At 40.4% G+C, this 17,731-nt stretch overlaps 2 protein-coding genes across 4 annotated transcripts in view; one reads left to right on the forward strand and one right to left on the reverse strand.

Moving 5' to 3' along the window:
* The window catches only part of GPLD1 (glycosylphosphatidylinositol specific phospholipase D1), a 21,907-nt gene extending 18,468 nt beyond the window's left edge, over positions 1-3,439 (forward strand). For 2 of the 3 annotated variants that reach the window (XM_053971055.1, XM_053971060.1), the window contains 5 exons: positions 485-661; positions 970-1,130; positions 1,397-1,423; positions 1,516-1,566; positions 2,729-3,439. In XM_053971055.1, coding sequence (XP_053827030.1) covers positions 485-661; positions 970-1,130; positions 1,397-1,423; positions 1,516-1,566; positions 2,729-2,806 — 494 coding nt within the window. In that variant the 3' untranslated portion in view covers positions 2,807-3,439. Of the gene's footprint in view, positions 1-484; positions 662-969; positions 1,131-1,396; positions 1,424-1,515; positions 1,567-2,728 lie in introns of those variants that run through there. The other variant, XM_053971066.1, reaches the window with a different exon arrangement.
* MRS2 (magnesium transporter MRS2) lies at positions 3,420-17,262 on the reverse strand. The gene is made up of 12 exons (XM_053974378.1): positions 17,194-17,262; positions 16,591-16,999; positions 16,290-16,363; positions 14,752-14,788; positions 14,047-14,159; positions 13,434-13,607; positions 12,631-12,761; positions 11,836-11,952; positions 8,980-9,132; positions 7,766-7,883; positions 6,902-7,015; positions 3,420-5,936 (listed from the first exon to the last, which is right to left on the reverse strand). The coding sequence occupies exons 1-12, from the start codon at positions 17,260-17,262 to the stop codon at positions 5,826-5,828; spliced, it is 1,620 nt and encodes a 539-aa protein (XP_053830353.1). The 3' UTR covers positions 3,420-5,825.
* Between the last annotated feature and the right edge of the window lie 469 nt (positions 17,263-17,731).

Here is a 17,731-nt window from a genome sequence, read left to right on the forward strand (position 1 = left end):
CCATGTAATTAAAAAAAAAAAAAAATAGAAATCACTGTAATCACCTGTATATGCCTTATATGTAGAGTCCTCTTTACTGTGCCTCAACTTCAGTGGGTCTTCTTCCTTCCTTAAAATGGGCTTCACAGCATTACCACTTTGCATTATTTATGTAACAGTGATATTCTAGTAGACTGCGTATTTCTCAGAATTGAAGCAACACTGTATTTTGTCCTCACTGTGGCAGTAGACAGTAAGGAATTGATGATGTCAAACTGCAGAAGTCTGACTTGAATGCATTTCTCCCCTGGTACTATGACTAAAAGATTTTTTTTTTCCTGTGCTAATTAGTGTTAATCCCATATAATTTTTGAAGTTATTTGATGCATTATATTGATTTTGTCCATTTTACGTAATGCCAGTATTACCTGTAATTGTAAGTATTAAACCTGAGTTCCTATGTCTGATGCTCAACATCTGTTTTTTGGGGGTTTTTTTTATCCAGACAGCTCGTCTACGATTTTATTTATGTCCTCGGTGCTGCATCAAGCTGGACTGGCTCTGGTATATGACCTGTCAAACAGCACCAAGCCCTCTCTGCTCAGTGCATTCAGTGGGGACAGGAGGTTTTCTCATTTTGGAGGAGACATGTACCTAAGTGATCTGGATAGCGATGGGCTAGGTAAGCTTGATGAATCTAGACCAGAAGTGAAGTGTTTGACTTTTGGCAACAGGAAAATTTGTCCTACATATTCACACAAGTGCTAAACACAGTCTGCTTTCTCAATTGAATTGTACCAGTATTCCATTGTGCCTTACAAGGAAGCCTCTCTAAAATTTCAAGCAACTCAATCAGAAATTGAAATATTTTAGTTGCCATCATTAATAGGAATTGTGGCATCTAGAGGCATGTAAATGCTAGCTTTCCTGTGTTTTGGTCTACCATTAATTCACTTCTGCTGTGTTATATCCTCTTTGTAATATGTGCAGATGAAATTATTGTGGCATCCCCACTGCGAACTAACGGTGTCACCTCAATCCTGTATGGTGGGGCTGCTGGCCGTGTTTATATTTTCAATGGAAGACAGGCATCCTCAGGGAATGTGACAGACCACTGCACATCATGGACATCTCCATGTCCTGAGGACTGGGTAAGAATACATGAAAGTGAATTCTGGACATAAGTTTAAAATGACAACTAATTAATTACATCCAGTACAAATACCAAGTGTGTTCTGCCTTCATTCCAGAAAACAAAAGGTTTTCTCAGGTTTCTGAATCTCTGCAAAACTCTCCAGCTCCTCTTGTTTGCTCTTAAATTACCTTGTTGTTTAGGAGCCAGGGTTATCATACTGGTCTTCTACTCTCTTTCACTGACTTTTTATTTCCTCTTTTTTTTTTTTTTTTTCTTCTTTAGGCACAGTATGTCCTGATTTCTCCTGAGGTAAGTAACCAGAAAACAAACTACTGAGAGAAACTAAAAAGTCCTACTTAAAAAGACCTAGCAGCATTATAACCAGCAGTGTTATTTTACAGGAACTATCAAGATTTGGGGGTTCCGTTACCATTGTGAAATCTGAAAGAAAGGTGAGAAAATTTACTGTGGTTGATTGATTCATAACATCCTTCTACCACGCTTGCATATGCTAGCTAACACCTCACATGTATCTTACACATTTTCAAGTCTTAAGTTCTTTACATAGTTAATTAAGTCACTCTCTGAACCAATAATTAAACCCATTTTATAGATTGATGAGCTATGGAGTTGCCAAAACGTTGGCACCTAAATTAGAAAATTTGAATCACTTTAAAGCACCCTGAATTCTAAACTGCTTAGGAGTATGCTGAAAAGTTTCATGGGAAATGCAGCATAGGTGCCTCCCAGCTTCACACCAACCTGTATGCAAAGTGGATGCTTAGCTGTGGAACAAACCAGGCACCCAAAACCATCCCTCTCATTTAGTCTTTACAGGCTTGCTGTCCTGCCTATCACTTGCAGTGAACATCGCTCATATGTCACGTGTTTCTAAGCATAGAGGTCCAGTTCCTACCTGACTGATTCAGGATGTGTTTGTGTACCTATTTCTCTTTGTCTCCCTCAGATGCCCATTTTTTTACCAAACACCAATTGCTACATTTGTATGATGCACTGAGGAGCCCTTTTTTCAGCTGGTAGGTTGGTTAGTGCTTGTTCAGCCAAGTTCCAATATTCTGCTCACTCTAACATCACCTCCATGAGGAGTGGGGTTCTCTGTGTGAGTACAGAGGAAGCCTCAGTACCAGGATGAAGAGGTCTTCAACAAATGGCATTTGACTTCTTGTGTTAAAACATGCGATGGAGAAACACCTGGAAATTCTTCTCAACTAGATTAGGGTGCATAATCCAACAGCTGAAACACAGGCACTGCTAAGTGCAAGTGAGGCCATTCTCCTAGCAGTTGCTTTCTGTTGCTATAGCACCATCTAGTCCACACTCCCTCTTCATTCCTATTGATCTTAGCCCTCAGAAGCAGTTTATATGGGCAAGACTCATGTCATTTGGTTCCAGCTTGCTCCAGTTCCCCAAATGAAATAGTCTGTTTTGCCAAACTATTTTCTTAACTGCTACTCTGATGAGGTGGGCTGTTCTCTCATTTCCCATCACATTTCTATATGACACTAATGAGATGGTCAAAATCCATAAGGGAAGCTTAAGGCAGCCATGCACCTGCAGTTGCATTTTGCTAACCTTTGCTCTTTATCCCTGCAGAAAGAAGTTGTAGTGGCAGCAGAGAGAAGTTCTGCGAAAGCTCGACTTGGTGGAAGGCTTTTTGTCTACTCGCTCTAGAAGTTCACAATAGCCTTAAAGACCAGGGCACACCTGGTCTTCTAGTGAAGAATCTCTGTAGTATTTGTGCTACTTTCCTGAGCCCACACAAACCAACATACCATGTCAGCAAGCTTTTGCTGAAGTCTGTGGTGGGCGACAGCATCGCTTATCTAGAACAAGCAAGCTGGTCTGAAAACCTTTTAGAGGTTGAAATGAGCAAGCAGCTGCATTTTTGGAGGTAGTATTTGGCTATATATGAAATGTTCAGTGGCCACCTTCTTTACTGGACAGCTTTGAGTATCTTCTTGACAAAACTGGGAAACTGCAGCACAGCATTTATGATTCCCTACATACTGTGATAAGGATTCTAAGTTATGGAAAGTTACTATCAAAATAATAAGCATGGAGCAGGGGCAGCTTTAAGACTGACAGAAAGGTGGGTGCTGATCAACATGACTGTCTCTCTCTCTTCTCTCAAGTCTTGGGGTGTGCACTGAGGGTGTAGTGCAGCTCAGATCTCCCAGGTAAAAGAGAACAAGCAAGACTGATAAAGTTTGAGGAAACGCCATTTGGCTGATTACTCTTGACATCCTTTCTGCTTGTCTGTAAAATTCCACAACCACAGTAACACAGAGTTGTTAATGGCTTTTATTGTTAACAATATTGTCTTTAACTAATTAACACTAATTTTGTATGAGGCAGATTTAACAGTATGCATCAATTATATATTAAACAACTTGAGCAGCAGAATGTGTTGATACTATTATTACCAATGCTTGTCTGTAGACACATATGTGTGTTTTCTTTCTCTTGCCTCCTTCACAAAGGCAAGGCATTATTTTTATTTTAAATACAATTGCACAGAATTCTAAAGGTCATACTCCAAAACTAAACACCTCAACCTACCTTTCTACGAATTCTGTCTCAAGGATGTTCTTCTAAATAAATCAAAGAAGGCAAGGTGAACATTAGCTTGATGTACAATGCATTCTGGTATCTATTTTGAGGACTTGCCCATATAGCAGAACTCTTTAAAAAAGAAGTTAAATCTGAATTTTGTGAAAGAACTGGCTACAACTAGGACTGCAGTACTTATGTTACAAATCTGTTAACCGTGGTATGAGGCAAAACAAGAAGTGTGCTTTTAAGGGCAGTATAAAGATTTTCTCTTCGAATCAAAATTGACAAAACCAGCATGTTCTGTAGCAATTCCATTCTGAACATACACTCTCCACTGGCTTTTTTCTATGTATGACCTTCATGTAATGCACTTGACTGCATTTTGATTACTTGAATTGTAAGAAAATCTTTAAACATTTTCATTTGTGTAGAGATAAAAAGTAGTGTGTAGGAGACACGTCTTTTGCTCCATGTTTTTATTGTGCTTTGAGTCAGTTACATACAGGTGAAGAGTCAAAAGGAGTTCACAGAAGTCTCCCTGCAAAAATGCTTATGAGAAAGCTTCCCTAACAGCTGCACCAACACATATCAGTTCTGGCCTAAAGAAACTACAGCTCATTTGAAAACATCAGCATCTATCTCCCTTCACACACTGAGATTCCTGGGGTTTATCAGCCAAGGTATGTGAATCATTGTTTTTTTCCATTGGATTGCTCAGCTGGGAGATTTTTTATTACTTTACCTGCTAAGCTTAAAAGCTGCAAAAAAATCTGCTAAAAACTCAAAAGCACTACAAGCGCCATTATCCTTCTCACCTTCTCATGCCATTAGTATCTGTACTTAAAGTCACGTAGAGAAAAATGTTGGAAAGTAACTACATACAATTGACTTTAAGCAAACCAGAATTACAGGCCTGGACACCTTTAATTTATGAACCTTTTTATTTCCATCTTTGACTCAGTCCTGAGAACAATGTTTACAGCTACAGCTACTGTCTTTTCAACCCCTGCCAGTACAATGATTTATGTGGTAGTACCTATGAAGCTGCTCACTGTGTTACAGATAGATTAAAGAGATCCCAAAGAAGAAATGGACAGAGTGTGAGGTGATTTAGACACATTTCATGCTCCCTCTACAACCGGAGAGAAACCAGTGGAGAACTGCACCCTTAAAGAGAAGCCCTAAGAACAAACAGAAATAGCTGACATAAGGCTTTTACTCCTTCCTTCAGCCTACCACAGGCCATGACACTTCCAGACCTTTAACTAACCTGGCTACTTACTGTGGTGCAGGCTAGTCCATGCTTTGTCTTGGAGGGAAGGGAGAAAGCAGAGCCCACCTTAAGAAAAACCAACAACTCACCTGATGATTTTTACCAGAATTTGAATTATGGCAACACAAGGAGGTGTTAAACTGCAGCTTTATCAATGTGTGTTGAAACAGTGTCAGATGGAAAATGCAAGTGGACATTATCCATAGGCCTGTTTGCCCTGTTCCTAGAACCGCTGTTTGGAGCCTAAATTAATTGTTAAGAAACATACAAGATTAGCAGCTACATTTCAAAGCCTTTTATTGCTCCTTTTTTTCCTCATTGCTGCCAATCTAGAAGTCATGCTTCATGAGAGATGCAGGTATGCTTTTTGATTTGTAAAACCTGTTCTCTGCAATTAAATAGGGCCTTAAAAATCCATTCAAGAAGTCACTCTTGGATTTGTCTTTGGAGTCAGATTCCTAAATCTGCAGTTCAGAACCAGAATTATTGATCAATCCTGACTGCTTCCTTCTTTAACCCAAAAAATCTGTTCTCTGTTAGAAATGCCATTAAGCAAAGCAGTATTTGACAGAAACACTAAAAATGAGAATGCCCAAAAAGTAAGTACATGTATGTGATACAGAAAACTAAAGGCACACACATGGGGTGGAGGTGAAACAACTATAGAAAGCATTTTGCTATTTGCCCTCATGTTTCTCTCCTTATGTGCATGAGCATTCAAAATTTCATTGTAGGTTTTTGACACAAAATCTATATTAAATTAGCAAGTTTAGAAATTCTTGGAGTTTTCAGTAAGGAAAAACAAATACAAGGGAAGTGTCCAAAGTCCACCCTGTAACAAAAGTCTCTTCATTCCTGCTGTTCCTATTGGTTTGTTAATGTGCTTCTGCTCAGCCCAAATGTTTCTCCTTTAAGGCTGGTCTTTATCTCCACTCTTCCAGCTGCTGGTTGGGATTTTTTCAAAACTGCAGGAACCTAGGCAAGAAACAAAATAGCCTGATTACATGAGAAGCTGCTCTACATGTGGCAGAAGGAAGTAAGGCTCCACAGAGGCATGAACCCTGATTTTGCTCCCCTTATTTTCTGAACAGTGTCTTTGGCTTCTCCCTCCCTAATACTTCCCAGTATCTTTCTCCAAGTCAGTCAGTATGTGCTGGACTTCCTTTGGAACTACACTTCAGGATATTCTAGTAAATTGTAGCCATAGTCAACAATCCACAACTACTGCCAGCTGATTCTTAGTGGCAAAAGAGGAGAGGGAAGAAGGGGAGTTTATCTGAGCCTCCCTTTGTCACTTGTAGTAACTTAATTTTTGATTTTACTGATACGTCTGCTAGAAATACTACAGTGCAGAGATGAGGTAGACAACACAGTTCCACAAGTCCTGGAAAGTGCAGTCAATAGGGAAAATGACCCATACATGCTGAACAGGGTCTCTTTGGAAATCTTCCTACAGCTCAGTACCATCGATGACAAAGATAACTGGTATGTATGTGAGAAACTACTACAAACTTCAGACTGAGAGTCAGGACAGAGCAACCATGACATCATTCTCCAGAGAGATGTTATAGCTAGTGTTCGTACTCATCATCCTTTTAGCTCTGCTTAACTCTTTTACAAGTCAGGTACTATGGATCCAGAGTTGTGGGTAGGAGGACGAGGACTATTTCTACCATTAGCCTAAGCTCTCCTTGGGCTTCCAAGGTGAAAGTAAATACAGCGCTTCTCATGGAACAGCCTGCAGCTTCACTTCTGCCCAGTGCTGGAGCTCCCCACCTCCTTCAGGCCAGCTAGGGAGCACCTTCTCTGTCATGGAGCAGACTCTGAGCTGAATTTTGCTGTGCTTTGTGGCCTACCCCTCTAAGCAGTCTTATTTTCTGCCTTAGGAATGGACTGTACATGCAGAGTGTGAGGTAGGAGTCCCAGCCAGCCATACGTACGTGAGGAGGTAGCGGAGGATCCAGGTGCCGCCCAAGGAAGGAAAGTAAGCGCCGCCAGATCAGACCACTTCCCAGAAACATAATCCCTGTCACCAACCAAAATATCCTGGGGTCCTACCGACAGAACACTCCCATTAATCATCCAATTATCTCTCCAGGAAAGGGATTACCCAAAGATAACCTCTCACTCCCCACCAGTGTTTTCTTCCTTTATGGGAGGAAGCAGTAAACTCTTCACTATCAACAACCAAGCCCTCCCTTGGGAAAAGGGTTGTTTCACAGCAAAACATTTTATTTAGGATCACTGTACTGTGTTCTGTTACTGTTCCATGTAGTTTTCCTTCCTTTATTGGGAAGTTTGAAAATTCAACCCTTATATTTAACTGATTTGAAAAGGAAGAAGTCTTTGCTTTATTTGTTTGTTTTAAAGGTGGCATGTGCAGTTTTAAAGTTGTACCCCCCCAGCCTGTATCCCTTCCTCCCCAGTTTAGGTATAAACAATTACTGACAGTAGAGTACTTCCTCTGATGTGCTGGAAATATCCTGGCTGCTTGACAGATACCCTTGTATCTGGAAGAAAAAGCTGCTCTTGTCAGAATAAATGATCATTAAAGAAACTTTAATACTACTTTATAATCAACTACTTATACAACTAAAAATTTGCCTTCCCATTCCTTTTCCATGGACATGACACAGAAAAAGGGCTGCAATACAATACATGCAGTAATTTGCTTACTAATTGACTGTATCAACGCAAGAATCACTGGAGCACTGTCCATGGAAAGAATGAAGTTGTACCAAATATGAAATACACTGTAAGAGCAGGGGCCACATTTTATGATAAACACATGACTTGTTCCTTACCTCTTCAAGGGATGACTCCAAGTTCATACCAAATGCAACTCCTATGAGTCCAAAGAGAGAGACAGAGAAAGTCCCCATGGTCAGCTGCAAATTCAGCCTCATCATCACATTACGGTGGCTAAAGAAGGGAGAAACATCTGTAAGGGGAACCCAAAAATTTATTTGCTGCCTAAATTCTTAAATTCCATACAAAATGCACTAAAAACAAATAGTGAAAGAGAGGAAGTCATGTTGAAATTACATAACTCAGTTGCAAAGATCATGAAACAAAAGTATAAAGAAACTATTGTTTTGACATTGCTACATCTGGACACCTCTAAAGGCAGCAGGTTCTGCTTAACCATCATCAGGCTTCCCACTATTGCTCACTTCTAGAGGTGTAGATACAGAGTAACAGTAAATTTCTACTGAAATTTGTAACCTCTCACCACCATCTGGCTGCAATTTCTAGGTCTTTATTCATAATGGACAAAAAATTTTGTTACCTTGCAAATTAATACATTTTACCAAAAAATGGAGTTGCTAAATGCTGCAGACTACAAACTTCAGTCCTTTTGGGTGTATTCCATATTCAAGTCTTTCACAAAAAGATTTTTGTGGTTTCCTGATACAGCATCCACAAAGTGCTTCTACAGATAACACCTCAGTGTAGAGGAGAAAGAATACTAAACACTGACCTCAGAGTGCCATGTTCTTGCAAATGCAAGCTACAGCTCTTTTTCAGTAAGAAATCTGACTAAAAGAGAAAAATGTAGCATACAGAGAGAAAGAGAAAACTTGCTCCCAAGTTATTAATTTTTGTATCACTCTACAGAGTAATAATTTAACTTGAACTGGAAACCTGAGTAGCCTAGCCAGACTCTGGCTAGTAATCTTTTCTGAACAGAATTTTAATATGCCTCTCAATTTGCAGACATTTCCTGTATTGGATAGCTCCCCTGAAGGGTCTAAGAAAACCTGGGTTTCACTGCTAGGGAAGACTGGTGCCTAGCTACAGAGGTACATGCTAATTACACACACTAATTAGGCTATCTTCTTGCTTTGCTTTATCCAGTTCATTACTAGAAAAGTGTAATACAGCTGCTGTGATTACAAATCCATTCAACCCTCACTAAGACAGAATTCTCCAACTTTCCTTGTAGTAGTATTTGAGAAAGTCTAGGCCAAGCAAGTCTAAATCCCAGATCTTGGTAATCTAACAGATGGTAGCTAACCTGTCCAGGTTGATAAAGATGATGCTTTCTGAGTCGTCAATTAGTACTCTGAGTTCACGAGCTTCATTTAAAAGATCTTCTGCTTGTCTGTAATAATTCTCCAACAGCAGCTCCATTTCCTCTGCATGGTCAATCCCAGATGTACTCTCCTCACTGTGAGCAACAATTTATATTTTCCTGGTTATATATACATTTATGTATATATATATATATATATATATATATAATAGAAGTGTATTACTAATGTGTTAAGGCACATAAGAGTTGTGCTAGAATGAACTACAATGCTGATAGACACTACAGCACAAAATCCAACCTTTTGGTGAGGAACTTCCATCAGTTCCAACAGCATAAAATAAAATAAATACTTTTATATTTATCAGCACCTCAGCAGAGGCAGTCAATTATTTTAAGTAGCAAAGTTAACATTTGATGTGCTCAAAGTATGAACACCACCACAAATTTTAATTTTTTTGGATATTACAAAGTTAAAAAGTTATAAAAATGTTATATATTATTAAGTTATTATAGAATGCTAACTATTTTGACAGATTAACTTTTTGGTGCCCTCAAGTGGTGAGAGCTGGTAACAGTGCAGTCAAAAACTCCCAACAATAAAACAACCAAAAGTCAACACACAAACAATTACACAGTGATGTTGATGGTTTAGGTAATATTAAAATGGTTTACTAGTAAAGCATTTGAGAAATACACAGCAATTGCTGCAAAACATTCTTCAATCCCAAAGCAGCCAAAGAGTGACCATCTTAATGAAAGATGCTCCTCTCTTAAGTGAAGTCTGAAAGACTTTCATCTTACTTCAGAGTGCTACTGCTAGAACAACAGCCTTCCTCTTAAATACATGTTTCTGGCATTGTGTAGATGAAACTGAGGCACCCGAGGTCCACAAGAGCTTGGAAACTTATCAGCAAAGCCAGGCAGATTGTTCTTTTTTTTTTTTTTTTTTTGATATAATCTCATTTTTCTAGAGAGACTGGAGTTTTTAATGAATCTCCTTCTGGTATTACTGACTGCTAAAGGAACATCTCTGAAATGGTTTTCCATGAAACTAAGTGGTATGTCTTACAAATCAACTCATGTAAGCTCCCTGAGCATCTTTAACCGAGCACCTAGTTTCTTTCTTTCTGGCAGAAACTTGAGTTAGCCAACGTCCTGAAAGCCCTCCAGACCTTTAGGTTTACACTGCATGGAGATGAGAGGAGTTGCAGACTTGAAAGTCTTAAGAGCACTATCTGCAGTATTACAAATGCAGCTCAGGGTCATACTTGATGAGCATCTTATTTACAGCAGCTCCTCTAGGGATATACAAAATAAAGACAGCCATAAAGACATGAAAGTAACTGCCATTGGATGCGCTTTCATTAACTAGTCTCCATCTGTCTCATGACTCTTCCACATTCTGACATTCCTTCACACAAAGTTAAAGGTCTGCCTCACCTCTCTGAGCTAAGCTCAACATTCTGCTGCAAAAGATGTCTGATAGCACCTATCTGCCAAACTGGGCTCCTCCATATCCTTTCAGGCTTCCCAAGTTCATCAAATACCACCTATCACTTGTATCAATCCTGGAGCTGTTCAACATGGCCAATGTGCCTCCAAATGTGTTGTCATGGCTTGTGTTTCCCGGTGTGCCTTGTGCACAGACTGCATCCTGCAGCTCTTCACACAACCTCCTACTACCTCTCCTCCCCTTGGGCAATGGTGTCTGAAAGAAGGGATGCCTGTGGGTTTCTCTTGACATGAGCATAAGGTGCCATTGGGATCTTTCCTAGATCCCCTACACATGGTATACCGTGAGGCAACAAAGGCTTTGCCAGCAGACTGTATTAAGTCTAAAGGAAGGCTGTGAGCAAAACCAGGAAAAAGACCAGTTGCTGACTCAGAAGCAGCTAGAATTTAGAGCTACCTCTGATACTGCTCCAGAAGATGCCTTAGAAATGCAAACCATGTCCCACTTCTGGAACACTGAGTTTCTGCTGCACATTTAGATTAAGCTCTGCAGGGCAAGACTTCAAACCCACACACTGTGTGAACAGGATTAATACATACATGCAATGCAGTTAGGCAAAAGTATCATTCAGCAACTCCAGAAAGTACCCTAGAATGTAACTTCTGTTATCTGCTTATATATAAAACACATCTCTATGCCCAAGATTTAAATACAATTCTGCCCAAAACATATTTGGAAATTGTATACATTATCTTTCTGTTTTTATTAAAGTGATTCTTCTTTTTTTATTAATTTTTTTTTTTAATTAAAGTGATTTTTCTGTTGCTGTGTGCTGTCCTTCACCAGAATCCCAAAGTGCAATAGGATTGTTTCTGCACATACATCTCCTGGAATGCTGTTCTTCAGCTGTCCAAGATTGCTCCAAGGCCTCTTACCTTCAGGCTCTGCTGATGAGCAAAAAGCTAGGAGCAAGCTGTTCAGAACACTTCTAGGAAAGGAAGTGTGGAGTCTGACCTATTTAAAACAAGCTTTAAAACCTGCTGTACTTTGGTGAAACTGAAGAAAATGCTCCCGTAATGTGTTGATTTATATTGAAAAATAACATTTGCTTTTTCTGTCATCCTGTTCCCATCCCATTACATACTAGATGAGCTGGCCTGTAATGTCAAGAACTATTTGTAACTGTGTAACAATGGAGTTCCTCTCCAAAATGGCAACTACAATGGTTTCTGAAGTTGCAAGCATTAGGGTTAAAAAAAATTAGAAAGAATTTTTCTTTCTGGTTTTTAGCAGTAAACATTCTGTTTAGTGTTCAAGTTCTCCTCAAACAAAATACACTAAATAAAAATGTTTAAAAAATGTATGTGGTTTCAAACTATACATACAATACTTGTGGATCAGTCCATTTAGACAGACAGAGTTCTTCTATTACTTCTTCTTCATCTAAGATCTCCAGAATCGTTTCTTTGAAAACTTTAACATCTGTTTCCAGTTCTGACAAACTGAAAGAAGAACAGGCAAAAGGTCAAGTAATCCCCAGTGGCACCAGTGCCCAAAGGTAACCTCTGCATGAGTTTGCCAGCCAGCACCCTCGCCAGACGGAGTGGCCAGGAAAGACTTCCTTGCAGGGCTGTAAGAGCTCCTTCAACACATGCTCTACAAGCCACACACTTAGCTGTGGCAGTGATCTGTCTGGGGACCAGTGAGGTACAGACACACACTAAAAGGCATCCAGATGTGTTTCTGGATGTATCTGTAAGCAAAACAAAATAAGCACTCTCTGAAAACGTAGCAAGCGCATGTTTGCACTGTCATATGAGAGACCAATACGTGAAGGTAGCACTGTATAGTAACCTCAAAGCACAGATGTACATAGATTTACAAAGGTTTACATTAAGGGGAACATTTTCACACTGTTTGATTCTCTTAGGTAATATTTTGTTTTGTCATATGCTATTTAAGAAGCATGAACAGTATTTCTGACTATTCAGAATTTCTTTCCTTTTTGCCCTGTATCACTAGGTAATTCATATACTGACTTTTACATTTCCAAATAAGATGCACAACCCAGCATTAAGGTAATATATGAAATTAATGTCAGATACTATTTTTCTAAAAATTTAATGCATGCAATTTTCTATGGTCATATTCTAGTGTCTTCACAGCTTATTCTTAGTTACCTCTTGCCATTTTGCAGAAGAATGTGTAGTTTACTCCTATCCACAGATAAAAGTTTGGGATCCACTAGGGCTTCCAGTGTCTCAAGGATCTGAGGCTGCAAAGTGTTAAGTCTTCCCTGCAGTTTGCTGATCTAGATAACAAGATGATCCTTCATAAGAATTAAAATATTTCATTTAGAATGATTTGGGCAACTGACTCCTGTCTCTCAACACAGAATTCACAGTAATAGGTATTTAATACAACCTGCTTTCCAGTGCCTGGGAAATACTTCCTATATGGACACCCCATAAACACAAAGCCAGTGCACAATACAGTATTTAATAAAAAGATGCAACATGGAACCCAGTGACAACCACACCAATAAGGCTGATAAAGCTAAACCACTATTGTCTATAAATGTTATATTAGAATTAGCACGCACAGATTTCTAATGATAGCAGGAAATCTCATCTGACTCCTGCTCAAGAGGCCAAAACCTCAGCACTTTTGTGTGATTTTCATTCCAGCTACAACAGGTCTCTAAAAAGGAATTCTGACTTGTTTTTTAATTATCTAAATGGTAGTGAAGCCATCATATCCAAACAGCACTTTATTGGAAAGGGGATGCAAACACATAAACACAAAACCATAAGAACTAAGGGGTCAAAAAAAAAAAGAGAAAGAAGTGCAGAATACATTTAAAATTATGTACATGTAAATGTTAGTGCAAGACTAAAGTCATACTGCCCTTTCTGTGTAGCAAGAACTTCCTAAGCATTAAAAAAAAAAAAAAAAAAAAAAAAAAAAAAAAAAGAGAACTCACCCAGTACTGCAGAATTGCTTCTATGGCTCGGAATTCAAAGGGCAGGGAATATGTGACTAGTTGACCTTCCCCAGCCAGCTGAGATGCTAGTTCATTGAGAAGCCAGTGTTCCAGACTTAAATTACGATAATCTAGTATCAGAAGAAACTCTGGTGTTATGACAGCCTTCAAGAACTGAAAAAGACAGTACATGTAAGGAGTCTGAAAAAAAACTTGCTGAAGATTTCTCGTAACGCTGTAGCACATTTGATGACTTGGGCTTTGATAAAACCAATCTTCAAATGTCATTACAGGAAGGAAAAATAACAAAATTTCATGCTAACTGCAAAGAGGCTCAGACACAGCACTGTGCCAGGGATTGAGAAGAGGCTCCGCACCAGTCTTTACTTCTGTGACAATGTTAGTATTTCTCAAAGAAAAATTCCTGCTCAACAAGGAAAATGGTCACTAATCTGTACAGCTGGTGAACTCACACTCTGATTGCTAGGCAGAGCTCTAAAGAAACATTTACTGCTGGACTACATGTCACAGAAAGCTGCTGTTTTCTTGCTGTGCAAGAAAATCAAAGTGCAAGGATGAGACAGGGTTTACTCAGCTATGGGGAAACCATTACCTCCATTCTCATGATGATCCTGTTGTTCCTGGTTGCAATGCTCATCACATGTTGGAATCTTAGATCTCGAGCTTGAAGACCCAACTCCTGGTACAATTCTGTTTTCTTCTTTTCTAAAATGAAAATATTTTTAGATGAAGACATTTAGAGGACAAGCAGGTATGTTCCGAAATTACATCCTAGTGTGTTACCAAGTCCCACAACAAAACAACCCAACTATTCTTAAAGGTTTTCCTCCTATTGACTCCTCAATCTAAGTTATTTTCTACAAAATTTAAAAGACTGTATCTTGAATAGAAAAATTCTAGGTATAAGTGAAAAAGTTGACCACGACAATTAATTTCACATCAGAAACAAGTGACTCCTTTGAGAAAGCACATGTAATCCTACATGGACAGACAAGGCAGGAAAAGTAGCATGGTGGTCAGAAATAAAAAAGGCAAAGCAAAAATTACCTTCCTGTGAGAGATGGTAATATATTATTTTCAAAATATTACTTAATGTACAAAACCTGTAACAATAGAGATGCTATGAAGGCCCAATGGAAGCAGTAAAATAGAAGAAATGCCACAACATCTCAAACATAAACACAGTGAAGTATCCAAAACATAAGTTTTTTAACCAAGTAGATTTCAATTGGGCTTTTCTGTACTGGACAAGGAAAAAGCTCAAACAAACCCAAACAAAACTACAATAAGAACTTACCAAAATAGGTAGTATTTCCCTCTTTGTCAAACTTCATCTGGAGGAATGGGAAAAAAAAAAAAATTCACAGAACCACTATAAAACAAGAAATCAATTTCTAAAATTATTTGTACTTCCCTAGAAGCCAAATGGAAAACACATTATCAAGAGAAATCAACTTTTATGCTCTCTATTCACAATTAAGCAAAATAATTGCATGAAATGGCCACATTTCACTGTGTTTGTGACCAGTGTCATCTGCATGACCATGTTTCTGCACAAACCTTGTTAAGGTGATTTACAGAGGATCAGACTTAGAACAGATTATTTCTGTTGGAAGAGACATACAATGATCAGAGTCCAGGTGCTTGACCAGTTCAGGGCTAACCAGAAGTTAAAGCTTCATATTAAGGATGCTGTCCAAATGCCTCAAATGCTGACAGGCTTGGGATATTGTCCACCTCTCCAGGAAGCCTGTTCCAGAGTCTGACCACCCTCTTTGTAAAGAATTGCTTCCTAATGTCCAGTCTAAACCTCCCCTGGCACAGCTTTGAGCTATTTCCATGCATCCTATCACTGGATCTCATGGAGAGGAGACCAGCAAGGCATCTTACATATGGGATTGAAAATTCAGCTATTTGCTCTGTAACACTCTGAAAAATTTACAAATAAAACTTTAAAGAGTACCACAGATTGTATGGTTAGGCTTTGTGCCCACATCAAGTATTGCAAAGACATGCTATTTAGCTTGTAGCCTGCACCTTAACACTTCTTGTCTTAGCATCTGTTATTCATATTATTCACTTAATGCTTGTATTTCCTAGTAAAATTATTTTCTTGGAAAGACTGCCATGTCTGGATTAATAATGAAGTTTATTCTTTTTCCTCATAAACAGTGTAGCTTAATCCAGCATTAGTGACTTTTAAACTGACTTTCAGTGAATTAAGCCTACCTAAGTATCCATTCCTGCAGCGGAGTTTATGTGGCACTTCGTTGAAAAGCAGAATGACTGCTTTTTGTTATCAAAAAGGAGACCACATCTTCATTCACTGGAACTAATAATGTGATGTTTCACAATATATATATTTAAAAGAAAAGCATAATGTGCAAACCAAGCAGCTTGCAAACAGCCTTCAGTCTTCTTTAAAAAGACAGTATAGAGCAAGCTTGTTTTTCACCAAATTCTATGTTTGCTTAGAATTGCAGCTATCAAGACACAGGACTAATATTCTAAAAGGTATTAGCAAACTTTGATAAACTTAAGAAGAAATTTCTGACTGCAGCACTTCCAAGAGTTGACTTGCCTTCACAATTAGAACCAGAGAACTTCCAGGAGATGCTGGGCCTTAGAAAAGCATTTTCGTCAACACTATGTACTCTAACTGGTCCTCAAAGCAACAATTTAGAACTTAGGGATGTCCTCCCAGACAAAAAATCATCTGTTTTTATGATGCCTTAAGATTAAGAAACAACCAAATGGGAACCAAACAAACAGGGGAAAAGCATCATAATCTTGCACCGGTTGCCCTCGCTGGTGGAAATGCCTGCAGGTACTTACCACTGCAAAAACAGGAGACACGCTGGCTAGGGTGGCTTGGGAGGTCTCAGTGGGGGCATGTTGGTAAAATTTACCTGCAGGGAAAAAACACAGCTCTACTTCCAGCATACCGCCCTTGAGCTGCGCGGTGCCCCGCTCCCAGGCTCCGGCGCACATGCCAGGAAACGCTGGTCACGACAAGGCCCCGACGAACCCGAACCCGAACACGATCCCGACCCGCCCGGCCCGCCCGCTCCCAACGCAGCTTCCCCGCCCGGGTGTCCCAGGGCCCGACACGACGCAGCGCAGCCGCGCCGCTCACCGGCCCAGCGCAGCCCTCGGGCGCCCGGCGGCACCGCCGCCACGGCCGCGGGCCGGTCCCAAGCGCGGCCCGGCGGCAGCCCCGGGGCGGCCCGCGGGCGGAAGCCGCCGCCCGCCGCGCCCGCCCAGCCGCGGGCCGCGCAGCAGCAGCAGCTGCCACCGCCCAGGATGCGGTGAAGCAGCGCGGCCCCGCGCAGCATCGACCCCGATCGGCCCCTCGGCCTGGCACCGCTCCCGGCGCGTGAGCGGCGGCGAAGGAGGAGCCCGGGCAGTGACGAGGGAGGAGGAGCCCGGCGGGGTGACGGGAGCCCCGGCGCGGCTTGGGAGGAGCGCGGCCGCAGCGGCAGCGCTAAGGGGGCGGGCTGGGGCTTCGTCGGCTGTGGCGTCGCGGGTCCTGCCGACTCGCTTCTCTATTTGTAAATGCTCTGAGATAATTCAGTGGCGGCCTGGAAGTTCATAGCCATTTTTTTATATATGCACAGAGCCATGGTCCTTCTCACCACCTCATTCAGCGTGTGTTCAATCCCAAAAATTAACTGGATTTTTGTACATGATGATTTGTGAGAATGGAGAAAAAAAACCCCAAGAACCCCATAAAGCTCACCTGAGCTCCTGTAATGAGGTAGGTCCGAATTGAAAATCCAATTAAATGGATAACTTCTCCCAAAGACATGTGTTCTTAAAATCCCAGCTCCAGCAGTGGGCACACCTTACCGTGGCCGGGATTTTCCCTGCCGCATTCGGCCACTTCCTGATGATCTTCTAAAATAGGTGGGGTTTTTTTGTGTTTTTTCTTATTTTTCTTTTTTTTTTTTTTTTTTTTTTTTTGTTTGTTTGTTTTTTTTTTCCAAGTGAAGTACAATTTTGTCCCCAGCAAATGTCTTGGAATTAAATTTCCTTGCCCTACTTCTGTATCTAAGATAGAGACAACTTGAGTGGTTGAGATGTAGAAGTTTCCTTAGCAGCATACCAGCCTCCACTGTTGTATATTCTTTTGAAACTGCAGCTTTCACGTGCAAAAGTGCAATGCAGGTAGTACGGGTCCTTTGGCTAGTCCTGCTGAAGTGTGTATATCAGCCTGGAGGCAAAGCCTGCATCCAAATCCTGCAGTCGAACACGTTATCAGAATGTACTTAGAGTAC

Source organism: Vidua macroura, chromosome 1 (assembly GCF_024509145.1).
Source record: "Vidua macroura isolate BioBank_ID:100142 chromosome 1, ASM2450914v1, whole genome shotgun sequence".
Classification (NCBI taxonomy): domain Eukaryota; kingdom Metazoa; phylum Chordata; class Aves; order Passeriformes; family Viduidae; genus Vidua; species Vidua macroura.